This window comes from Theropithecus gelada, chromosome 3, assembly GCF_003255815.1.
Source record: "Theropithecus gelada isolate Dixy chromosome 3, Tgel_1.0, whole genome shotgun sequence".
NCBI classification, from domain to species: domain Eukaryota; kingdom Metazoa; phylum Chordata; class Mammalia; order Primates; family Cercopithecidae; genus Theropithecus; species Theropithecus gelada.
Window position 1 is genome coordinate 111386100 of NC_037670.1, and position 26813 is coordinate 111412912.

At 40.9% G+C, this 26813-nt stretch overlaps 1 protein-coding gene across 5 annotated transcripts in view; it reads left to right on the forward strand.

Annotated features, from left to right (window-relative positions):
* Nucleotides 1-15558: 15558 nt before the first annotated feature.
* Nucleotides 15559-26813, forward strand: part of FAM133B (family with sequence similarity 133 member B) — a 29888-nt gene continuing 18633 nt past the window's right edge. For 2 of the 5 annotated variants that reach the window (XM_025380951.1, XM_025380954.1), the window contains exons 1-2: nucleotides 15559-15684; nucleotides 24877-24974. In XM_025380951.1, coding sequence (XP_025236736.1) covers nucleotides 15661-15684; nucleotides 24877-24974 — 122 coding nt within the window. In that variant the 5' untranslated portion in view covers nucleotides 15559-15660. Of the gene's footprint in view, nucleotides 15685-15881; nucleotides 16086-20606; nucleotides 20700-24688; nucleotides 24975-26813 lie in introns of those variants that run through there. The other 3 variants (XM_025380952.1, XM_025380953.1, XM_025380950.1) reach the window with 3 other exon arrangements.

The window sequence follows — 26813 nt, forward strand, 5'->3', positions numbered from 1 at the left end:
TGTATAGTATTGAATACTGTAGGCAATTGTAACACATTGGTAAGTATTTGTGTATCTAAACATAGAAAAGGTACAGTCAAAATATGGTATAAAAGATTAAAAATTGTACACCTGCAAAGGACACTTACCATGAATGGAGCTTTCAGGCCTGGAAGTTTCTCAGGATAAGTCAGTGAGTAGTGAGCGAATGTGAAGGCCTAGGACATTACACCACTGTAGACTTTATAAACACTGTATACTTAGGTCACACTAAATTTATTTTAAATTTTTTCTTCAATAATAAATTAACCTTGGCTTACTGAAAATTTTTTAGTCTATAAACTTGAATTTTTTTAACTTTTTGACTTTTTTTTTTTTTTTTTTTTTTGAGACAGGGTCTCACTCTGTCACTCAGGCTGGAGTTCAGTGGCACCATCATGGCTCACTGCAGCCTCCACCTCCCAGGCTTAACCTATCCTCCCACTTCAGTCTCTCACCCCCAAGTAGCTGGGATTTCAGGGGCATGATTGACTCTTTCATAATAACACTTTATTTTTAAACACAAACACATTGCACAGCTATACAAAAATATTTTCTTTATTCTGTAAGATTTTTTCTACTTTTTATTTTTTTTATTTTTTTTACTCTTTAAACTGTTTCATTAAAAACTAAGATGCAAACACACACATTAGCCTAGGCCTACGCAGGGTCAGGGTTATCAATATCATTGTCTTCGACCTCTGTATCTTGTCTCACAGGAAGGACTTCAGGGGCAATAACACACATGGAGCTGTCATCTCCTGTGATAGTGCCTTCTGAAATACTTTCTGAAGGACCTGCCTCGGGCTATTTTACAATTAACTTTTTTTTATAAGTAGGAGTACACTCTCCCATTCACAATTGCTTCAAAGAGAATAAAATACCTAGGAATCCAACTTACAAGGGATGTGAAGGACCTCTTCAAGGAGAACTACAAACCACTGCTCAACTAAATAAAAGAGGACACAAACAAATGGAAGAAAATTCCATGCTCATGGATAGGAAGAATCAATATGGTGAAAATGGCCATACTGCCCAAGGTAATTTATAGATTCAATGCCATCCCCATCAAGCTGCTATTGACTTTCTTCGCAGAATTGGAAAAAACTACTTTAAACTTCATATAGAACCAAAAAAGAGCCCGCATTGCCAAGACAATCCTAAGCCAAAAGAACAAAGCTGGAAGCATCACGCTACCTGACTTCAAACTATACTACAAGGCTACAGTCACCAAAACAGCATGGTACTGGTACCAAAACAGAGATATACACCAATGGAACAGAACAAAGCCCGCAGAAATAATACCACACATCTACAACCATCTGATCTTTGACAAAACTGACAAAAACAAGAAATGGGGAAAGGATTCCCTATTTAATAAATGGCACTGGGAAAACTGGCTAGCCATATGTAGAAAGTTGAAACTGGATCCCTTCCTTACACCTTATATAAAAATTAATTCAAGATGGATTAAAGACTTAAATGTTAGACCTAAAACCATAAAAACCCTAGAAGAAAACCTAGCCTATACCATACAGGACATAGGCATGGACAAGGACTTCATGACTAAAACACCAAAAGCAATGGCAACAAAAGCCAAAATAGACAAACAGGATCTAATTAAACTAAAGAGCTTCTGCACAGCAAAAGAAACTACCATCAGAGTCAACAGGCAACCTACAGAATGGGAGAAAATTTTTACAATCTACCCATCTGACAAAGGGCTAATATCCAGAATCTACAAAGAACTCAAACAAATTTACAAGAAAAAATCAAACAACGCCATCAAAAAGTGGGCAAAGGACATGAACAGACACTTCTCAAAAGAAGACATTTATGCAACCAACAGACACATGAAAAAATGCTCATCATCACTGGCCATCAGAGAAATGCAAATCAAAACCACAATGAGATACCGTCTCACACCAGTTAGAATGGTGATCATTAAAATGTCAGGAAACAACAGGTGCTGGAGAGGATGTGGAGAAATAGGAACACTTTTACACTGTTGGTGGGACTGTAAAATAGTTCAACCATTGTGGAAGACAGTGTGGCGATTCCTCAAGGATCTAGAACTAGAAATACCATTTGACCCAGCCATCCCATTACTGGGCATATACCCAAAGGATTATAAATCATGTTGCTATAAAGACACATGCACACGTATGTTTACTGTGGCACTATTCACACAATAGCAAAGACTTGGAACCAACCCAAACGTCCATCAATGATAGACTGGATTAAGAAAATGTGGCACATATACACCATGGAATATATGCAGCCATAAAAAAGGATGTGTTCATGTCCTTTGTAGGGACATGGATGAAGCTGGAAACCATCATTCTGAGCAAACTATCACAAGGACAAAAAAAACAAACACTGCATGTCCTCACGCATAGGTGGGAACTGAACAATGAGAACACCTGGACAGAGGAAGGGGAACATCACACACCGGGGCCTGTTGTGGGGTGGAGGGGAAGGGGAGGGATACCATTGGGAGATATACTTAATGTAGATGACGAATTGGTGGGTGCAGCACACCAACATGGCACGTGTGTACATATGTAACAAACCTGCACGTTGTGCACATGTACCCTAGAACTTAAAGTATAATAAAAATAAATAAATAGATAAAATAAGTAGGAGTACACTGTAGCAATGATTAAAAGTATAGTATAGTAAATACATAAATCAGTTACAGCCATATATCATTATCACAAACATGAGTAATGTGTTACACTGTGACATCACTAGGCAATAGGAATTTTTCAGCTCCATTATAACCTCACCAGACCACCATTATATATGCAGTTCATCATTATGCAGTGCATGACTGTATTTATTGAACCCTCATTTGTTTACTATGCTAAGCACTGAAGTTACAAAAACGAGTAAGGCAATGGGCAGTCCTTTCAGAAGCTTACAGGAAAGAGAAGGGGCTGTGAAAAAGGTTTGTGTAACTAATTGCTAATCACCTGGAGATGAGCAAAGGTTTCACATTGGAAATCATGCTTGAGGGGACTCAGAAACAAAGAGCAATGATTTCCAGTTTCATGAGGAGAAATACTTTGCCAATGCAGAGGCCTGTGGTTTTATGAAACAGCAGGCAGGGAAGGTGAGGAGGCTGGTGAGACTGTGCCTGGGACAGTGGCCTTCAAATATCTGGATCATAACCTAGAGAAAGAAATATAGAATGTGCCAGCATGAGCTGGTACACACATGCATACACACACACACACACACACACACGCACACACGCTGGATCATTTTCTTTGAAGCTGTGTACAAACAGCTCCTTTGGTTATCTCTGGTATTTGGTACTCACTTAGGACCACATTGCATTAAAAAAGTCTAGTAGCCTTTTGCCATTGATTTTACCCTCTGGAGTGTCATCCCAAATTCCATTTGCTGTTGTCTAGGGAAGAACTCCTTATGCAGATGGCTCCCAGAAGGCCACATTTGTTCAAACTTACATCTTACAAAATGATGCTATGTGGTCCACACATTCTCTTTTCTATTTTATTATCTACTGCTCTGAAAATAACTGGTGACTAAAGCTGATTTCACAATCGCACAAATAGGCCATGACTTACAGTTTGAAAATTATTGATAAAGGAGGCGGGTAGGTGAAGGAGAGTCAGGAGGTAAGGTCATATATGCCATGTAAAGGAGCTTGAAACCACCGAACTTTAAAGAAGGAGATTATTTCTGTTAACTTTTGTTCAACTATGTATGTACTGGAGGCAGAGGGAGGAATAGATCAAGCCGCTCCTGAGATACTACACAATAAACCAAAAGGGGGATCATCATCACTGATACATATATTCCTCTCTTCGTATATAATATCAAGTATACTGTATTTAAATTGAACTTCCAGAATTCCCTAGAAGCCCCCATTAGGACTTGCCTTTATTTTTTTATAGGTCCTAAATTGCATTTAAATTTTATTTATTTATTTATTTTTGAGGCAGGGTCTTACTCTGTCGCGTAGGCTAAAGTGCAATGGCACGATCTTGCCCCCCAAGTATCTGCGACTACAGGCAGGCACCACCATTCCTGGCTAATTATTATTATTATTATTTGTAGAGACAGGGTCTCACTATGTTGCCTAGGCTGGTCTCAAACTCTTGGGCTCAAGTGATCCTCCTGCCTTGGTCTCCCAAAGTGCTGGCATGAGCCACCATGCCCAGGAGGCTGGTGAGACTGTGACTGGGACAGTGGCCCTCAAATATCTGGATCATAACCATTTAAACTTTTAAACTTTAAATTTTAAATTTTAAAACTCTTTAAAAAATATTCATGAGAGGGAATATAAAGGGTCAAGAATCTGATCTTTATTAAGATATTGAAAACTTGTGGTTTATTAAGGGGTCAGTCATAATGATACATGTTTCCACAAACCATAGGCATCCACGACCAGGTTTGACCGGACCATTTTCTTTATTTTTTATTTTATTTACTTATTTATTTATTTATGAGACAGTATTTCGCTCTTGTTGCTTAGGCTGGAGTGCAGTGGCATGATCTCAGCTCACTGCAACCTCCACCTCCCAGGTACAAGTAATTCTCCTGTCTCAGCCTCCCAAGTAGCTCAGATTACAGGCATGCTCCACCACACCCAGCTAATTTTTTGTGTATTTAGTAGAGACTGGGTTTCACCATGTCAGTCAGGCTGGTTGCAAACTCCTAACCCCATCCACCTGCCTCGGCCTCCCAAAGCGCTGGGATTACAGGCGTGCGCCACCGCGCTCGGCATAATGGACCTCTTTTTTTTTTTTTTTTTTTTTGGAAGCTGTGTATGAACAGCTCCTTCAGTTATCTCTGTGTTACTCACTCAGAACCTACTATACATTACATCAAGAACCTAGTAGCTGTTTGCCACTGATTTTGCCCTTTGGAATTTCAGCCCAATTTGCACCTCCTGTTCTCTAAGGAAACACTCTTAATGGTAGGGACAGGTCCCAGGAGGCCATGTTTGTTCTGCAATGTGGCGAAACCCAGTCTCTACTAAAAATACAAAAATTAGCCAGGCATGGAAGCATATGTTTGTAATCTCAGCTGCTCGGGAGATTGAGGCAGGAGGATCACTTCAACCTGGGAGGCAGAGGCTGCAGTGAGCTGAGATCACACCACTGTACTCCAGCCTGGGTGACAGAGCAAGACTCTGTGGAATACAATTCAAAATTCAGATTCTTAAGGCAATGTATTTCTACTTTTATAGATTTATTTTTAAATAAACCCATTTTTATAAAAATGAAAAACTACAGATAACTTCAAAGATAGTATTTGACTTTAATAACTGCATTGAAGGATACCACTAGATGCCCCTTGATACAATTCCCTCTCCTGTGGAAAATTTTGAGAAGCACCACAGCAGCCAAGAGAACACATTAGCACTTGTTTGGAATGGGGCCTATTGTTCTAAATGTTGTACCTCCTCTGGTCTCCATGGTTCTTCATTTGAAAATGACATCTATTCTGTAATAAAGAAAGTCAAGTTTACTCATATTCACTGGATGTCTACAACTGATCTCGGCTATCAAAGAGCATCCGATACAAGGAGGCAGAAGTATCAAGAGGCACCCAGTAGTTCATTGGTTCAACAGTGATGGTTTGTAATAATAGACCCTCCCTCCTGCTCCTTGGATTGCATCGTGATACAGTGTTATTTAACTGTGGGTGCAGCAAAAATAGCACCCTGGAGGAGAAGGGAAGCAATTGACATCCAGTGAACTCCCCAAGTGCCAATTCTGGTACATGCCGTACAAACTATCTTATTTCATCAAGTCATTCTTACCTCCAAAGTGAGAATAAGTAGATGGTGTGGTTAGCCCCAAAAAGTTCTGAAATAAAATTGTATATAAACACATAGGAAAGAAATACCAACGCATGCTCTAGGGTCTAGTGGTGCCTAAACAGAGTAGAGGTTCAATAGTTTTCAATGAATTAGTGATGAATTTCCAGGGGCCAAGTGACTGAAATGTAACTGCTGAAATAAAATGATCACATACTTACCATAAAATATTTAAAGAATACAAAAACTACTAATAAAAAAATTAATATTACCTGAAACTCCACAACCTAGAGAAAATCACTGCTGATATTTTGATAAATAATTTCTAGATACCTAGCTTTATGCAGATACATGTAACATACAGGAATGAAATTTTACACTATCATGATGGTCTGGCTGTACACCCCATTCAATAAATTGTGTTTTGAGTGTTATATGTTGCTTTACAGAAGATCTTGGACAATTCGTCATTGCAATACATATAAATCTACATTAACATCTCTTATAGCTGAATAGTGTGCCATCGTGTAAATGTACTATAATTTACTTACCCAATCCCCGATTGATAGGTATTTCTCTCCACCATATCTCCAATTTTTTACTGTTAGAAACAGTGCTTCTAAGGAGGGTGCAGTGGCCCACGCCTATAATCCCAGCACTTTGGGAGGCCAAGCCCAGGGGTTTGAGACCAGCCTGGGCAACAAGGTGAAACCCTGTCTCTACAAAATAAGAGCCAGGCACAGTGACATAGACCTGTGACTGAGGTGGGAGAATGGCTTGAGCCAGGAAGGTCCAAGTAGTAAGCCATGATTGTGCCACTGCACTTCAGCCTGGGTGACAGAGTGAGACCCAGTCTCAAAAAAAAAAAAAAAAAAAAAAAAGAAGAAGAAGAAAAGAGAAACAGTGCTTCTAAAGGCAGTACTGTGCATGCATTTATTTGCATATGTCAGCAGCTAGCTTTCAGTCATCTCATCACTGGAAACTCAAACACTCATTCATTCATTCATACACTTAATGAACTTCTGTTCCAGGCACCAGCAAACCCTAGAAATACACTAGTGAACAAAACAAGGTGCTTGCTCTCATGGAGCTAACATAAATATTTGCATAGGATAATTACATTGCAATAAGTGCTATAAATGCTGTAAGGTAGAAAGTACTTGCATTGGCCAATGCAAAGACTTTGGTATTTACTCTGAATAACATGGGAAACTGCCGGAAGATGGAAAACTGGTGTCAGAAAAGGCCCTGTCAAAAGCTCTGAGTTGAGGCACAAAGAATGAGACTAAGGCAGCTAGGTGGGGTGCTGAGGGGAAAGCAACTGAAAACCTCAAAGTGGGAAGGCTTGGTATGTAGAAAGGACATCAATGCACCTAGAGCATAGTTAGTCAGTGGGGGAGTGGTCAGAGATGAGGTTAGAGCGGTAGAGAATGTAAACAGCCTGTTTGAGAAGCTGAATCATGAAGCAGAACAGAGAAGTGGAGGTAGAGCTCAGGGAGGATGTGGTATCAAAGGAGAATTCTTGTTTTCTGAGATGGAAGACAGTTCATTGTGAAGACAGAGAGATTGAGGGTGAAAAAGAAGGAATAACAGCAGAAGCAAAGGTGATGAGAAGGGAGAGAGGAAGGGCCCAGGAGAATAAGAGGAAGAGCTGGACTTGAGAGAGAAAAGGATTAATGGCAGGGCAGGCAAAGACAGTGGGTACAGGTACAAACAGACCAGTCGATATGGCAGTGAAACTAGTCATTGATTCATTTAGTAAATATTTATTGAGCACCACGATGTACCAGGCACTGTCCCTAGGCACTGGGGATGTGGCAGTAAACAAAATACACAAAATGTCTTTTTTTTTTTAATGGAGCGTATTTTCTAGTGAGGGGCAACAAACAAATAACTATAATAAACTAGGATGTTAGGTACATGGTGTGGGAAGAAATGAGGAAAGGAATAGAAAGTGTTGTGGGGGCGCAATTTTAAACGAGGAGGTCAGTGAAGGCCTCATAGAGAAGGTGGTACTAGATCAAAGGCCTTACAAAGAACAGGGATCTAGGTGTACTAGTGATGAAGAAAACAACAGGTGCTAATGCCTTAAGGCAGAAGCATGACTGCCTTGTTCAAAGAACAGCAAGGCAGCCAGTGTAGCAGCAATTCACTGCAGCAGAAAGAAAGGGGATATTCCAGAGAAGTTAGTGGCAGGAGAGGCATATCTTGGAGGGGCTTGTTGGCCAATGCAAAGACTTTGGTATTTACTCTGAATAAGATGGGAAACTGCTGGAAGGCAAGAAGCACAGTCGTGACATATGATCTGACTGTATTTGTAAAGTACCACTGTGGCTGCTCTATTGAGAAAAGACTTTAGGGTGGCAAAGATGTAAGCGGGGAGCCTGAGTTAGGAGGCTGTTGTAATAATCCAGATGAGAGATAATGGTAGCTTTGATCAAAGTGAAAACAATGGAGGCAATGAGATGTGAGATGTTTTGAAGGTAAAGCTTATAGTAGGTGCTTATAAATTAGACATGGCATTGAAAGAGAAGAAGTGAGGATGGGCTGGGTGTGGTGGCTCACGCCTATAATCCCAGCACTTTGGGAGGCCGAGACAAGTGGATCACCTGAGGTCAGGAGTTTGAAATCAGCCTGGTCAACATGTGAAAGCCCATCTGTACTAATAAAAAAAAATACAAAAATTAGCCAGGTGTGGTGGCAGTCACCTATAATTCTAGCTACTCAGGAGGCTGAGACATGAGAATCACTTGAACCCTGGAGGCAGAGGTTGCAGTGAGTGAGGATTACAGCACTGTACTCCAGCCTCGACGACAGAGTGAGACTTTGTATGAAAAAAAAAGGGAGGATGTCTCTGAAGTTTTTGGCTTGAGCAGGTGGAAAGATCAAGTTGTCATTTACTGAGATGGGAAGAACGTAGGAGGACCTGGTTTTAGGGAGAACATTGGGAGTTGGACATCGGACATGCTAAGCTTGAGATCATATAAGACACTAAAGTAGGGGTGTTGACTAGGCAGTTAGAGGCATGAGTCTGGATTCCAAGGAAGTGGTCTAGACTGTAAATAAAAGTTTTGAAGTTGTCAGTGTATGGATGGTACATAAAGCTAGAGATTGGATGAGATCAACAAGAAAGAAAGTGTCTATAAAAAGAAGAGATCCCAGCCAGGTACGGTGGCTCACGCGTGAAATCCCAGCACTTTGGGAGGCCAAGGCAGGCGGATCACCTGAGGTCAGGAGTTCAAGACCAGCCTGACCAACATGGAGAAATCCCAACTCTACTAAAAATACAAAATTAGCCGAGCATGGTGGCGCATGCCTGTAATCCCAGCTACTAGGGAGGCTGAGGCAGGAGAATTGCTTGAACTCGGGAGGCGGAGGTTGTAGTAAGCCGGGATCATGCCATTGCACTCCAGCCTGGGCAACAAGAGCAAAACTCCATCTCAAAAAAAAAAAAAAGAAGAAGAGATCCAGAACCTACAGCGCCCCAGTGTTTATATCCCAGGAGACCAGGAGACAAAGGAAAATATGCAACAAAGACTAAGTGGACTTTACGAGAAGCAGTAGGTGAGCCTAATGTCTGGAAATCCAAGTAAAAAAAAATATTTTGAGGAGGAGAGAGTCATTGTTGTGATAAATGCTGCTGATAAGTCAAGGAAAATGAGGGGCAACTGATTAAGCAACATGGAGAAGATAAGCAACCTTGAAAAGAAATCTTGATTAGGTAGTAGAGGTAGAAGCCTGATAAGATTGGATTCAAGAAAGAACTGGTCAGTAAGCGGGATGTGAAAAATACTAACTGTGAAATGAAAGGTACTAAGTGTAAAGTAAAAGATGTGAGGTGTGAAGTGTGACCTGGTACAATATTGACCCTACACTTTGGTAAGCTCAGCATACTTTCCTCCTAAGATCAAGAACAAGGCAAGAATGTCAGCTTTCACCACTTCTGTTCAACACTGTACTGGAGGTGCTAGCTAATGCAATAAGCAAGTAAACAAAAAACATACAGATTAGAAGGAAGGCCTCTCTCTCTCTCTTTTTTTTTTTTTTTTTTTTTTTTTTTGAGATGGGGTCTTGCTGTCACCCAGGCTGGAGGCAGTAGCAAGATCTTGGCTCACTGCAACTTCTACCTCCTGGGTTCAAGCAATCCTCCTACCTCAGCACTGCAAGTAGCTGGGATTACAAGCATGTGCCACCATGCCCGGCTAATTTTTGTATTTTTAGTAGAGACGAGGTTTCACCATGTTGGCCAGGCTGGTCTCAAAGTGATCTGCCCAAGTGATCCGCCTGACCTCAAGTGATCCGCCCACCTCAGCCTCCCAAAGTGCTGGGATTGCAGGCGTGAGCCACCACACCTGGCAAGTCTCTCTTTATTCAAAGACAGCATGAGTGTCTTTATAGAAACTCCAAAGGCTCTACCAAAAAAAAAAAAAAAAAAAAAAAAAAAAGCTACTAGAACGAGTAAATTTAGCAAGGTTATAGGTTTAACTGCAAAAGAGCACATGGAAACTTTCTAGAGAGATGGAAAATGATATCCTGATGGTAGTCACAGTTACACGATCATATACATTTGTCAAAACTCATCAAACTGAACATTGTAAACTGGTGGATTTTACTAGATGTGGAATATACCTCAATAAAGCTGGTTTTTAAAAGAAAAAGTAAAGATGTTTTCTTTCAATGCTAACAAAGCCATCCTGAAATAATTGTCCAAGAACGTTTATAGCTTGTGAGTCACCTCAACAAGGGTGGAACAAGAGGAAAATTACAGTGAAATTATAACCCATTGATTCAGGTGGCGCTCTCATAAGCACCAGAAACTTTCCTTTCTGACTCCCTTTACTTGGTAGCTTCCACTGCCTTTATCCAATAAAGGGGTTTACAAGAAGAAAATTAATTAAAATGAATGTCTATTTGGTTTTCATGATCCAAATCCTTTTTTAAAAACATCTTTTTTTGTATTTTTTACAGCAAGAAATATAGTTGTCAGGAGCACAAGATGATCACGTTTGCTGGGGATCGTTTTCTCTGCATGTAACAAAATTACATCCAGAGTTAAATGGTGAGTGTGGAATCAGAGCAAGGGCAGTTGATTAGCTGAGCAGTCCTATAAAATAAAATAAATCAGAAAGAAGGGAATATGGTGGAAAATAAAAATTCCTATACCCGCCCTCTAAACTCACTAATAGCATTATGAAGTCGCCAGCAGTGACGATTTCAAGCATACATATGTAAAAAGTTGAACCATATGAAATTGCCATTCTTATAGGTTAGAAATTACCACATATCGGCAATTTCATAAGGCTCAACCAATACATCCTCTTGCTGCACGTACTGCCAGCCATACTTTATACACTCACATTCACATTCTTTTTTTTTTTTTTTTCTTGAGACAGAGTCTCACTTTGTCACCCAGACTGGAGTGCAGTAGCATGAACACAGCTCACTGCGGCCTCAGCCTCCCTGGGCTCAGGTGATCCTCCTGCCTCAGCCTCCCAAGTAGCTGGGTCTATTGTGCACCACCAGCTCCAGCTAATTTTTTGCAGAGATGAGGTTTTGCCCTGTTGCCCAGACTGGTCTTCAACTCCTGAGCTCAAGCAATCTGCCCACCTTGGCCTCCCAAAGTGCTGAGATTGCAGGTGTGAGCTACTACGCCCAATCTACTCATACTCTTTATAATTCTCTTTTTCACTTAATAATAATGTATAGTGGCCATTTTTCCCTATCAACACAACTCTACATCACTTTCTAAATAACTGCATAATTTGCCATTACATGGACATACCATACTTTAACTCTTGTGATGGATATTTAACTTGTTTCCTGTCTTTTGCTCTGTCCTTTAATATAGTTGGATAAACACAATGGCTGTTGTCTTCAAACATAAAAGCTCCATGCTTTCATTTCCAGTCTAGTGACATGCGTGCCAAAACAACACACTTGGGTTTGTGGGTTGAGTTTCTGTATCTCTCACCATTGTTTAAAATCTCAAATACCCACACAACAATTTAAGGAAAATCAGGTTGGGCGCGGTGACTCATGCCTGTAATCCCAGCAATTTGGGAGGCTGAGGTGGGCGGATCACTTGAGGTCAGGAATTCAAGACCAGCCTGGCCAACATGGTGAAAACCCATCTCTACTAAAAATACAAAAATTAACCAGGCATGGTGGTGACGTGTGCCTGTAATCCCAGCTACTTGGGAGGCTGGAGCAGGAGAATCACTTGAACACAGCAGGCGGAGGTTGCAGTGAGCTGAAATCTCACCACTGCACTCCAGCCTGAGTGACAGAGTGAGACTCTGTCTCAAGAAAAAAAAAAAGAAGAAGAAGAAGAAAAAGAAAAATACATAGGAAAATCAACTATATTGTTTAATTTGGATATAGACCCAAGTTCATCGCTAAAGATGCCATCTGAGTTATAATCTTTGTTATTCAAGCTAAAAAATCCTGCCTCAGATCATTATCATTATTATTAGACTGTTACTATTTATAGCTTTGCCTTTTATCAATGCTTATGTTACTACCCTGCTTAAAAAGCTTTACCTCATTTGCAAGAACATGGGTAGATCTGGAGGACATTATACTAAGTGAAATAAGTCAGGCACAGAAAGACAAACACTGCATGATCTCACCATACGTGGAATCTGGAAAGGTTGAACTCATAGAAGTAGAGAGCAAAATTTGGTTATCAGGGGCTGGAGGAGTGGGAAGGGAGCGAAGTGGGAGTTGTGGATCAAAGAGTACAAAGATTTAAATAAACAAGAAAAATAAGTTTTGAGATTTACTGCACAGCAGGGTGACTACAGTCAATAATAATGTATCATATATTTCAAAATAACCAAGAGCAAATTTCAAATATCTCACAATAAAAAAGATTGGTAAGCAAGGTGATGGATATGTTAATTTGTTTAATCGCTCCACATTGTATACATATAACAAAATATCACATTGTACTCCATAAATGTATACAGTGATTTGTCAATTAAAATAACATTAATTTTAAAAAGGCTCTACGGCTGGGTGTGGTGGCTCACGCCTGTAATCCCAGCACTTTGGGAGGCTGAGGTGGGCGGATCATCTGAGGTCAGGAGTTGGAGACCAGCCTGGCTAACACAGTGAAACCCCGCCTCTACTAAAAGTACAAAAATTAGCCGGGTGTGGTGGCTCATTCCTGTAATCCCAGCTATTTGGGAGGCTGAGGCGGGAGAATTGCCTGAACCCAGGAGGCAGAGGTTGCAGTGAGTTGAGATCTCACCACTGTACCCCAGTCTGGGCAACAGAGCAAAACTCTGTCTCAGAAAGAAAAAAAAAAAAAAAAGGCTCTGCCTACAGAATAAAATATAACTTTTTCCTTTGGCATTCAAGGTCCTTTGCCTCCAGCCCCAGTGTATCTTTCCAGCCTTGTTCCCCTCTATCATATGTGTTCTATGCTGCCCAACCTGACCACATCATCACTCTTTCATGCAGGCTATTCCCTCTGTAATGTCCTTCCCTCTCAGTTCCTCTGAGGGAAGCTGCCCCAGGGTCATAATCCACCTAACCTCCTTCTCTTCTCTCCCCTCTCAAAGGCAGTGTGATTTTGTAAGGAAAGCATATGCTTTCATGGTGTGTGTGTGTGTCTATGCATGTCTATGTTTCTGCGTGTGTATTTAATAGAGACTGCATCTTGTAAATGCTTTCATGTTTGACACACCTGTGTTTGAATCCCCAGCTTCTCTGCCTTCTTGCTGTGGAAGCCGGCACAAATTACTCAGCTTCCCGTAGCCTCAGTTTTTGTCATCCACGAAATGGAATGTAATCTCTTGGTTATGCCTAGAGCATTTGGAAGGGCATGTAGGCCCATTGTTATCAGGGAAGTGTATTTATTAGCAGATCACACATGTGCAGAGAATGTGTAAAGATTTTTACTATCACTGAATTATATCCTGAGAAGTCTTGGACTGATTTGGTCTTTATGGAGTCCACTCAGATGAGCTCCCGATAGCTCTTGCCATCTTCATTATCTCCACAGGCCCCTGGTCATTTTCTTGTTTCTCTCTCCCCCCAGGGATTCATGTTTCATCCAGGAGGGGTTTTGTACACCGGCAGAGAGAGAGAGAGAGACTTCTAAAGGACATACAACCTTTCTGTTGACTTATACCATATTTTTAAAAATTTCTGTGTTCTGTACAATCGGCCAACCAAGGAGCTGAAGAAGAAAAAAAAAACTATATTGTCTCACAGGTATTCTCATGCTTATCATGTTGGAGTATTAAAAATAATATCTGTCAAATGCCTAGAATATTTAACACATGAAAAATAAGCCAGGAAAGAAAGAATAACTTAACATTAACAGGTTCTCCTCTTCGTCTTGTGTATAAAAAGAAGCCTGTCTTTAGTCAGAGTCCCCAGCTTAAGTCAGGAGTAACGGAGGAGGAGGAAAAATGAGAGATTGGAGGCCTCATTTTGGAAAGTGGGTTACTGAGAAATAATCAATACTTAGTAGGGAGCAGAACCACCAAGGACTGCATGTGAGAGTTTGGAAAAGTTTTGAGACAGAAAATGGCAGTCGGGAGCATCTGCCATATAGTGTAGCATGAAAAATGCAGGAAGGGAGGCAGAGATTGGGAAAGATGACTTTAAAGCATGTTCTTGTATGTAATGAGTGTAATTCCCATTTTGCCATTTCCAAGAGTCCGGAGAAGATCCTAATTGATTTTCAACTACTTCCTAATGACACTTGCTAAGATGAACCCAGAGGGGTCGCTTTACTAAATGTGATTATCTTCTCTGGAGCCCAGATCATCTTCCTTAAAGTTGCGGTACGGAAGTGCCAATGTTATGATATGCTATGCAGTAAATTTGACCCTGTGTGTGTTTATCGCCCTTACGAGTTTATAAACAGGCCCCTTGACAATAGGGATTTTTCTTAATCATCTTTGTGCCCTACCCAGCTCCAGCTTCCAGCCACCCCGTTAGTGAAAACTGTACAAACGACATGTTCAAAAATTAGTGTGAAATGAATGCATAGGTGATGAATGAATGGGAGTGAAATTAGAGGGTGATTTCGTTAGCGGCGTCTATGACAGCACTGCCTTTCCCCCCACCAGCCGATGGGCTCCGTGAGGGACCAAGGCTCCTTGGTCCTCACTTTGTCCCCAGCACTTGCACTCTGTCAAGCACAAAATAAGCATCGGGAGAATCTTTGTGTACCCTCGCATATTTCAGCGCATCAAGAATGGAAGAAAGGCCAAGCACAGGGGCTCACGCTTGTAATCCCAGCACTTTGGGTCAAGGAGGGCGGATCACTTGAGGTCAGGAATTATAGACCAGCCTGGTCAACATGGTAAAACCCTGTCTCTACTAACAACACAAAAAATTTAGCCCAGCGTGTTGACGGCCGCCTGTAATCTCAGCTACTCGGGATGCTGAGGCAGGAAAATCGCTTGAACCCGGGAGGTGGAGGCTGCAGTGAGCCGAGATCGTGCCACTGCACTCCAGCCTGGTCGACTGAGCGAGACTCCGTCTCAAAAAAAAAAAAAAAAGAATGGAAGAAAGCAAAACAATCCAAGGCCAAACTGAAGCGAGCTGCCTTGGTGGGACTCCGGTGCATAAGTGCAGGGTCGCCCGCTCTTGGGTGCCTAATAAACAACCGGACTCCCGCAGGCGCTCAGCCAACTGCAGCGAACGCTGGAGCCGGCTGTCCTCCACAGAGATAGGGGGCGCTGTAGTCAAGTGCGGCTGTCGAGTCCGCGTGGTGCCGCTCTCTGGGCGGAGTGGGGAGGCGGTAGGAGGACCTGTGGCGGTCCTGCTTCGGCCGTCTCTCCGGCCCGGTTTCCCTTGGCGTGCGACTGTGCGCTCAATCCAGCACCATGGGGAAGCGGGACAATCGGGTGGTGAGTACTCAGCGGGGAAAACAATAGGGCGATGCAGGGCCGGGCGGCAGGACAGCGAGACCCCTCGCTGTTCCCGGCCGGGCCGGAGGGCAAGCGGCAGCCCTCGGATGTGGGGCCCGGAGACCCAGCACCCTCCGCCGATCCCAGATGCGCGTGCGCCGCGCACGCAGTTGGCGCTTTAGGGTCCCCAGCTCTCTCTTGCCCGCCCCTTTTCCTTCACCTCGCCTCTCTTTCTGGCGCTGCTCCTTTGCACCCTTGCCTCCTGTACGCGGGCCCCCAGTGCCCACTTAGAACCGCCAGGGCTCGGGGAAATCCCCCTCTCCCGCCCCGCCATGTAACTCCGAAGTCTTAGGCCCTGGGAGGCGCCCGACTCTCCCGCTCCTCGGTATCGGCCACCCCAGGTCCGCACTCCTCTGCAACTGCGCACGCCTCTCCAACTGCGCACCCAAGTGGGAGGGAGGCACAGAGGCCTCGACTGGTCCCAGAGGGCCAGCAGCGCGCCTGGTTTTAGCGACAAGCAGGCTCCCGTTTGAAAATGGGATGGCAGCATTGGCCTTCGTGTTTCCAGCGCCCTATAGGACCTGGCACCCATAGACACTGTGAAGGAATGAATGACGTGAAAATAGTTGGCTTTCGAATCCAACACAAAACTGGAATGTCAGTTTTGTTCCGTCGGAAGTTGGGTGACCTAGAACAAGTTACTTTTCTTCTCTGTGCCTTAGTTTATTAAAGGGGATCATTATTATCTACAACCTTACAGAATAATTGAAACCACAAAAGGCAAGATGTGTGAGCGAGTACTGAGCATGAAAATTATTACTCTAGTAAATGAGATAAAAGAGATACATAAATAACTTATAGCAGAAAGAGTAGGAAGTGGTCCTTGACAGATATTAGAAATTCTAAAGGCATTCAGAAGAAAAGGTGCTTTTGAGAAGCGGAGATGGGAGGAAAGCATTCTAGATCGCTGGGGCGGGGGAGCTGAAAAACTCAGGTTATGAATCAGATTGAATGGGTGGTAAACATAATGAAATAGCAATAAGCTTAGGTTGCAGCCTGACAGTTGCTGGGCTTGCCTGTGACAGAGTTTTAGCCAGAGTAGCAAAATGAGGAAAATGCACGTAAAACGAATGTGCTACGTTTCTTGAACTCGCTTTGTTATTCAACAATTATTTGCAAACTGTCTGTGTCTCGCGCCAAATCATTACATTTATGAAATGATGACACTTGCCATCAGTATTTGCCAGTTCTTGCATGGCTTTTATAAAGAAAAACCTGAGACTGGGTAATTTATAAAGAAAAGGGTTTAATTGGCTCACACAGTTCTATGGGCTGTACAGAAAGCTTAAGGGCATCTGCTTCTGGGGAGGCCTCAGGGAGCTGTTACTCATGGTGGAAGGCAAAGCAGGGACAGGCGTCTTACATGGCAGGAGCAGGACCAAGAGAGGGACGGGGAGAGGTGCTACGGTTTTAAACAACCGCATCTCTTGAGAACTCTTATCTCTATACAGTGCAGGGGAGAGGGGGATGCTAAACCATTCATGAGACCTCCGCCCCTCTGATCCAGTCACCTCCCACTAGGCCCCACCTCCAACATTGGGGATTACAATTCGACATGAGATTCCACAATTCGACATGAGATTTGGGCGGGGACACAGATCCAAACCGTTTCACCATCTTAAAAGCTTTGTAGTTCTGTATAGTCTTTATAATGGAAAACGTCTAGGAACCACTGTGGTAGTGAATCTTGATTACAAGATAGCGGGGTGTTCTTTCTCCTGGCTGCAGGTGAGACTTGGTTGTGGTATCTTGATTGTTATGGCGTTGAAGTGATGTAGCATAACACCATTTCAGCATAGGAGCATCCTTAGGTGTTTGAATATTTGGGCTCTTTTAATACCGTTGGGCCTTGAATGTTTAGAGATCACCTGACTTTGGATGCAGTTTCATATACAGACCTAAAATGTTTCATATTACTGAAGAAACGTTTTGGTTTAAACATCCCTTTAAAGCATTTGAAAAACTTACCAAATTAGCTTCATTTACTAGAACATTTTGATAGCTCTGGGCTCTACTTACTGTTGGTATGCAGCCATGGCACAGAGTATTCTGGTAACATTTTGTATGCACTTCAAAGATTGGGATTAAGAACAAGAAATCAAGAGGTAGAAGACATAGATTGTCTAATTCAGTCTCCTGATTGCATAGAGGAGGGGTAAGACTGTTTAAACTGGGACCAAAACTTCAGTCATCTGTCACTCAGTTCTATACGTCTTAACTCTTTTCTTTTTAAGACTTTGTTTTTGTTTTGTTTTGTTTTTTTAAGCAGTTTTAGTTTTACAGCAAAATTGAGAGGAAGGTACAAAGATAACCCGTTTACCTCCTGGCCCCACTCATGCAGAGCCTCCCCATTATGAACATCCTTCACTGGAGTGTACATTTGTTACAATTGATGAACTTATGTTGACATGTTACTATCATCCAGTCAGTAGTTTATATTAGTGCTGACTCAGTATTCATTCTCTATGGGCTTGGACGAATTTATTTATTTATTTATTTATTTTGAGACAGGATCTCACTCTGTTGCCCAAGCTGGAGTGCAGTGTCGCCATCATGGGTCATTGCAGCTTCAACTTCCCAGGCTCAAGAGATACTCTTACGTCAGCCTCCCGAGTAGCTAGGACCACAGGTGCATGCCACCACACCTGGCTAATTTTTTGTCATTTTTTTGTAGAGATGGGGTTTCACCAGGCTGCCCAGGCTGGTCTCGAATTCCTGGCCTCAAGCAATCCTCCCGTCTCGGCCTCCAAAAGTGCTCGGATTACAGGAGTGCCACCACACGTGGCCAACAAATTTATAATGACATGCGTTCGCCAATATAGTATCATAAAGAGTAAAAATCCTCTGTTCTGCCTAGCCATTCCTCTATCACCCCTGCCCCCAAATGTGGCAACCACTGATCTTTTTACTGACTCCATAGTTTTGCCATAACACTTGATTTGGAGCAACAAAATGAATATTTGCCTCTGAAAATACTGGCATTTTTGAGATTGTCTCAAAAACAGTTCCTGTTCTTTTTTGCATTGATAATGCAATCATAGTTTTAAAGATGATAGGATTGCTTTCCAAAAAAAAACCCCAGTGAATTTCAGGTTGAACAGTTTTTTACATTTTTATTTTTAGAGCAGTTTTAGGTTCATAGCAAAATTGAACAGAAAGTACAGAGGGTTCCCATATACCTCCACACTTGTGCAGCTCCACCATTATCAACATTCACCAGCACCAGCAGGGTGGTACATTTGTTACATTTGATGAACCTACATTGACACATCATCATCACCCCGAGTCAGTAGTTTACATTAGGGTTCACTCTTGGTGTACATTCTTGAACAGTTTTTATCACTGAATGTTTTAATTCAGAACTTGTAATGGGCTCTTAAGTTCCTGATGGCCACCTTTTGTGCCTGTTGTTTTCCAAAGTGTTCTTCATGTTCTTTTCTGCTACTTTGAGCCCTCTAAAATAGATGTATCCTCTAGATAAAAATAGGTGATCAAATTGACAAATGAAATTCTGCACATTGTGTCTTTAGCCAGTTTTGCTGCGTTGCTCTTTTTGTAGCTGCCCACGTACATATCCCCTTGAGACCAATTTGCCATCCTGAGTTTCAGAAACAAATCATTTTCTGTTACCTAAACTCATGCAGCAGTTTGAAGCCACAGACAATTCTAGTTACATATGGATGTGAATGTTTGATTTACAAGGTCACAGTATTTATGATTAAGTGATAGTGAAATGTTTCAAGAAATTGCACAATCTCTGTAATTTAGTGAATGCTTTACCATGCCACCCACTTAATGTTAGGAGCATTATTTTTCACACCGATACAAAAATGAAAACTCTTGTGCCTTTGTAAAAATAGTTACTTTTCTTGTTTTAAAAGCTTTCTGTTGTGCATAGTTTTAAAGAAAAGTATTGTTGCTTAATGAATAAGAGCAGACTATCAAGTGTTTTGCATGGAGCCTAGAACATAAGATGCACTTTTTAAAATATTGTTATTATAATTGAAATAAATAATGGAGATATATGGAGTGTATTTAAGCAGACTGAGATACTGTTTGGTCAAAAGCTTAAAAGTAAGCCTTATTCAGCAGTAGTTCATGTAATTGTACCCGTAGTCCTAGCATGTGAATATATTACTTTACTATTATTTTCCTCTGAAAAGTAGGAATAGGTTGGTATGTACTTTATAAAAGCAGTTTGATAGTACACAGTAAGACAGTAAAAATATTAATGTACTTTAAAGATACATGCTAGATAACTTGAAGACTGTAAAACATGGTAAATGTTACGATTTTTTTTTTTCATTAGAATGAAAAATTGCCACTGCATTCTCTGTGAATTTTTAAATAAGTACAGTTCAGTTCTCTGAGTTGGAATGGCAGTATTGTGGTTGGATTTTTGTCATTTTGTTTACCTTTATTATTACCATAATAATGTTTATGTAGTTACCTTTTTTGTTTTATAAAGGTAATCATTATTTAAAATTTTTTTCTCCAGTGTGAATGAATATGGATGTTTTCCTTTATATTTTGGTGCACATGCAGCCTAATTTTTAAATTTTTAGTTATTTATTAAAATAATTCTTTTATTTTGGCAACTTGCCTTTGCTTTTCGCTTGAGAAATCTTAAATATCTTATCAGGAACTATGGATCTACTTCATTCATTTTAGTAGCTACATAATATTTCATAGGGAGTATACTTTAATATATTTAGCGAATCCCAGTTTGATAGCTATTTGGGTGTTTTCAGTGTTTGCTGTTTTAGTAATTTAGACCTGAATATCCTTGATATGTATATATATTTGCACTCTTTAGAAATGAACACTTTTTACAATTCTAACCTAAAATATTTTGCCATTAGGTACTGCCAAAATTATGACATGATACCAAGGAAATTAGAATGTGATCAATATTGTTAAAAACAGAAACCTGAAACCAGTTAAATTTAACAAAGGTCATTTGAGCAAGAAAAAGATTCTAGAACTGGAGGAAGATGTTCTACATCCTGGTGACCTATATTTGCAACAGGAAATGACATACAGAGATTCCCTGATTGGTGCAGTTCTGAGTTTGCCTTATTTGGGCATAATTTGGCAACCTTCTATTTGGGATTGGTTGAAGGTTGGGCTCCTGTGATTGGCTGAGACTCAGTTGATTGGTTAAGAGGGCATACTCTTAGATTAGGCTAGAACTTATTTGCACATCACGCCAGGTTGCACTTCACCATATACAGAGGGTTTTTGCTTTGTTTTGTTTTTTCAGTAGAGACAAGGTTGGTTTCTCCTGAGCTCAAGCTCCTCCCACCTCACCCTCCCAAAGTGCTAGATTACAGGTGTGAGCCAATGCACCTGGCCTTTTGGGCCACATTTTATTACCCAAGTAGGAGGACACTTTGAGCCAAACTTAACTGTGTTGAACAGTACAAATAATACTCCTGTTTTACAAACAGTGAACTAAGCTGCACATGGTACTTGCCTTCATTGTCTTCATTTCTGCCTTCATAGGTTGTCATACTTCCACACCAACTAATCGAAATGCTTAGCAAAAGCAGTTGAATGAAATCTTTGAGGGTATAACATTTTATACAAAAAAAAAATAACAATATGCCTCTGTCTTTAACATTGCATTTGATATCCACATCTTGCCCTGATTCTGTAAACATTCATGACATTAGGGGCTCTAGCATTTGTTCCTGCTTGTAGAAAAGTATGTCAAAGATTTGTCTTTTTCATTCCAAGTAATTAGGCTGTGTCAGTTGAATGGTTAGGGTTCTCAGTATGTGTTGTTTATGCTGGTTTTATATTGTTTACTCTGACAGAGAAATCTGGAAGTATATAACTTTTATCTGTTATAAAGATGGGAAAGAAATGATGGTCATTTTCATAGATTTTGTTAAATAAAATGCAACAAATATATTGTTTCCTTTCACTTATTTTGGATTATTACAAGGTATAACACCTTCAACCAACCTTTAGGATAGTCATTTTCAATCAAAAATCTTTTTATTGAAAAAGTAGGAGAGTTTCATAAATGTCTGTTGACTGGGCATGGTGGCTCACACCTGTTGTCCTAGCTACTCAGGAGGCCGAGGTAGGGGGATTTTTCGAAGCTGCAGTGAGCTATGATCACACCACTCACCACTGTACTCCAGCCTGGGCAAAAGAGCAAGACCCTGTCTTTTTTTTTTTTTTTTTTTGAGACAGAGTTTCGCTCTTTCGTCCAGGCTAGAGTGAAGTGGCACAGTCTCAACTCAGTGCAACCTCTGCCTCCTGGGTTCAAGTGATTTTCCTGCCTCAGCCTCCTGAGTAGCCAAGATTATAGGCGCCTGCCACCACACTTGGCTAATTTTTGTGTTTTTAGTAGAGACAGGGTTTCGCCATGTTGGCCAGGCTGGTCTCAAACTCCTGACTTCAGGTGATACACCCACCCTGGCCTCCCAAAGTGCTAGGATTACAGGTGTGAGCCACCGTGCCTGGCCAACCCTGTCTTTTAAAAAAAAATGATAATAGGCCGGGCGCGGTGGCTCAAGCCTGTAATCCCAGCACTTTGGGAGGCCGAGGCGGGTGGATCACGAGGTCAGGAGATCGAGACCATCCTGGCTAACATGGTGAAACCCCGTCTCTACTAAAAATACAAAAAACTAGCCAGGCGTGGTGGCGGGCGCCTGTAGTCCCAGCTACTCGGAGGCTGAGGCAGGAGAATGGCCTGAACCTGGGAGGCGGAGCTTGCAGTGAGCCGAGATCGCGCCACTGCACTCCAGCCTGGGTGACACAGCGCGAGACTCCGTCTCAAAAAAAAAAAAAAAAAAAAAATGATAATAGTAATAAATAAAATTTTTATTGACTTAAATTTGGAAAAACTAAATATAAGAGGTAGAGAATGAATTAAAGACCAGACTGTATATCAGTAGTTTTAACAAAACAACATCGCTTTGCTAGACACTGTCAATAACAAAGAAATCTTTTGCTTTGTTTTGCCTCAATATATTTTTGAAAAAAATCTCATATTTTTCTGCTCTAGTAAGTGTAGTAGACAGCATGATTTAAATTTTTGCAGATGTTGTAATTGAGCTAAAATATGTATAACAAAATTTACCATTTTAACTGTTTCTAAGTGTATAGTTTAGTGACATTCAGTACATTCATACTGTTGTGCAACCATCATCACTATCCATTTTCATCATCCCAAACAAGGATCTCTGTATCCATTAAACAGTAAACTCCCAAATTCCTCTTCTCCCCAGACCCTGGTTATCCATTCTACTTTCTTTTCTAGGTATCAAATATAAATGGAATCATGTATTTGTTCCTTTGTGTTTTTCTTGTTTTATTTCATTTAGCATATTTTCAAGGCTGATCCAGGTTGTTTATAGTATGTGTCAGAATTGCATTCTTTTTTAAGGCTGAATAATATTCCATTGTATGTATATACCACAGTTTTGTTTATCCATTTGTCCATGGATGGACATTTGCATTATTTCCACATTTCAGCTTTTGTGAATCCTGCCGTTGTGAACATTTGTGTACAAGTATCTATTTAGTCCCTTCCTTGAATTCTTTTGGGTGTATACCTAGAAGTGTTATATAGGATCATGTGGTAGTTCTATGTTTAACTTTTTGAGGGACCACTAAACTGTCTTCCACAGTGGCCACACCGTTTTACATTCCCACCAGCAATGTGAAAGGGTTCCAGTTTCTCTGCATCCTTGCTAACCCTTGCAATTTTCTGTTTGATAGTAGCCATCCTAATGGGTGGCATCTCTTTGTGGTTTCAATTTACATTTCCCTAATGACTAGTGATACTGAACATTTTTTATGTGTTTATTGGCCATTTACTGTATACCTTCTTTAGAGAAATACCTATTCAAGTCTTCTGCCCATTTTTTAATTACTCTGGGTTTTTTTTGTTGTTGTTAAGTTGTAGGAGCTTGTTTTACATTCTGGATATTAATCTCTTACTAGATTTATGATTTACAAATATTTTCGATGTTAACTATTTGTGAATAAAATTGTCATCAGTATGATGTAGTATTTCCTGGGAGACAAAATGTAGTTGAATAAACAATGAATTTAGAGTTCGATCTTATTTAACTTCTTTGGAATTGAATTGAATTGAATTGAATTGAATTGATTTTTATTTTTTATTTTTATTTTATTTTATTTATTTTTTTTTTTGAGAGGGAGTCTCGCACTGTCGCCCAGGCTGGAGTGCAGTGGCCGGATCTCAGCTCACTGCAAGCTCCGCCTCCCAGGTTTACGCCATTCTCCTGCCTCAGCCTCCCTATAGCTGGGACTACAGGCGCCCGCCACCTCGCCCGGCTATTTTTTTTGTATTTTTTAGTAGAGACGGGGTTTCACTGTGTTAGCCAGGATGGTCTCGATCTCCTGACCTCGTGATCCGCCCGTCTCGGCCTCCCAAAGTGCTGGGATTACAGGCTTGAGCCACCGCGCCCGGCCTTATTTTTATTTTTATTTTTATTTTTATTTTTTATTTTGAGAGGGAGTCTCGCTGTGTCGCCCAGGCTGGAGTGCAGTGGCACAATCTCAGCTCACTGCAACCTCCACCTCCTGGGTTCAAGTGATTCTCCTGTCTCAGCCTCCTGAGTAGCTAGGATTACAAGCGTGTGCCACCACGCCTAATTTTTGTATTTTTAGTAGAGACAGGATGTCACCATGTCGGCCAGGCTGGTCTTGAACTCCTGACCTCAGGTGTTCCACCTGCCTCAGGCTCCCAAAGTGCTGGGATTACAGGCATGAGCCATTGCACCCAGTCCGGAATTGAGTTTCTTAATTTTCTAGTGAACATATTGGTATCACCCTCACAGGATTACTGGGCTTTAGGAGAAAGAGCTGTAAAGCCATCAGTAGGTCAGAGGTATCTATTATTTCATTAAATCTCTTGTAAAACACACACACACACATTTTCTCCCAAACTTTAATATTATCTCCCAAACTTTTAAGGCTTAAAAGAGGGTTAAATTAATTTCTTTAGAATGAAAAGTTGGTTAGTCGGATTGCATATACTTAGCTGGATATAGTATGTATTTATAGTAAAGATTATTTGATGAGTAAGTGAGCTTTTGCATGTTTAATGGTTGCTTTAATGGAATTAATTGTTGTTCTTTCCCCAAGGCCTATATGAACCCAATAGCAATGGCGAGATCAAGGGGTCCAGTCCAGTCTTCAGGGCCAACAATACAAGATTATCTGAATCGACCAAGGCCTACCTGGTATTTGTGAAACACTTTACCTATTTATAAGCTTTTTATCAACTTTTTAAAGTTTATTCTTAAGACTTTAATTGATTTTATTGATTGCCAAGGAATTACCAGATGAATAATTTTTTTTTAAGTAGCATTTGATATATGCTTTCTTTTGAATGTGTGAAACACATGCATGTACAATTATAAAGCAAACATTTGAGAACCCACTACCCAGTATGGCCAAAGCACTGCCAGGTAGCTTTTTCATACCAGTCTCTTCACTGTCCCATAAAAGATCTTAACCTTGCAGTGGTCAAAGCTATTTAGTGAGTTTAAGTAGTCTTGTCCTTTACTGAGGTGTAACCAGATATCAGGAAGAATAATATTCAGCTTTGTTTCTAGTTTTATCTGCCAACTTTTCAATGAATTAGAAAAACTTACTGATTTTTTTAAATAAAGCATCAGAGTATGGGCCGTGTTATTTTTTAGTATGTCTTCCTTATTAATACCATACTCCTGAGACAACATGTGACACAGGCTTTAGAGCTGTTAACTTCAGAATCCCAAGTGTGCCTAAAAACTGGGCAACTGGTTGAAAAGTATGCTTATGTATAATAGGGAATCCTTCCTTTGAGTTAAATAGAAAGTAAGGATTGTTTACCAGTGGGTGTGAGTGCCATTGTTAACCACTGCAGCATACCAGAAAATGCATTATCCCAAAACAAAGTATGTTTTAATGGGGAGAGGGAATGAATTTTTCAAGGGGAAATGTCCAAGTAAATATATTACATGTGTATCACAGATCATCAAGACAGCCCTCAGGTCGAGTAACTCGTAGGGACTCACTGGAGTTTCAGCAGATAGTCGTACTCATGGTAAGATGTATTACTGTGAAAGGCTACCAAGCACAATCAGCAAAAGGAAAAGGCACATGAAACAAAGTTTGTCTAAGTCCTGGAGCAGGCTTTGAAGGGTCCTCTCCTAGTGGGATCACATGAGAGGCACTTAATTCCCTTAGTAAGGAGTTGTGATAATACATATGAGATATTGGCAACCAATTGAAGCTTATTAGAGACTCAGTGCCCAGGGTTTTTATTGAGGCTGATCGGTCTCTGCCTGTCATGTACCAAAATTCCAGATTCCAGGGCTGGGCATGGTTGCTCATGCCTATAGTTTCAGCACTTTGGGAAGCCGAGGCAGGAGGATCGCTTGAGGCCAGGAGTTTGAGATTAGCCTGGGCAACATAGCAAGATGCTGTCTGTACAAAATATATATATATACACTATATATATATATATATATATTTTTTTTTTTTTTTTAATTGGCTGGATGTGGTAGTACATGCCTGTAGTCTTAGTCACTTGGGATATTGAGGCAGAAGGATTGCTTGAGGCCAGGAGTTGAAGATTACAGTGAACTATGATCACACCACTGCATTCTAGCCTGGGCGACAGAGCAAGGCCTTGTCTCTTTAAAAAAAAAAAAAAAAAAGTCCAGATTCCCGGAAGGAAAACAGGTATTTAGCTTGAACTACATTGTTTGTACAAATGGTTTAGGCACAATGATCTGCTCTTACCAGAGAATAGCAAGAATCCTCCAAATTCAGGTTCCCAGATGCGCCTCTAGGGCCAGTCTTTTAAGTACATCTTTCCAAGAATAAGCAATCAGGCGAGCTGTATTAACTCTTCTCTGCACAGCATGTTAGCTACCTTATTAAATGGGTCATATATAGAATACAGTAGTTCAGTCAGATAGATTTTAGGGCATCCTAACACTGAAAACTACCAGGTTTATGACTTTAGGTGGATTTCTTACCTTCTCCAAGCTTTGGTTTCTTTATCTGTAAAATGAGGATCCATACCTTTT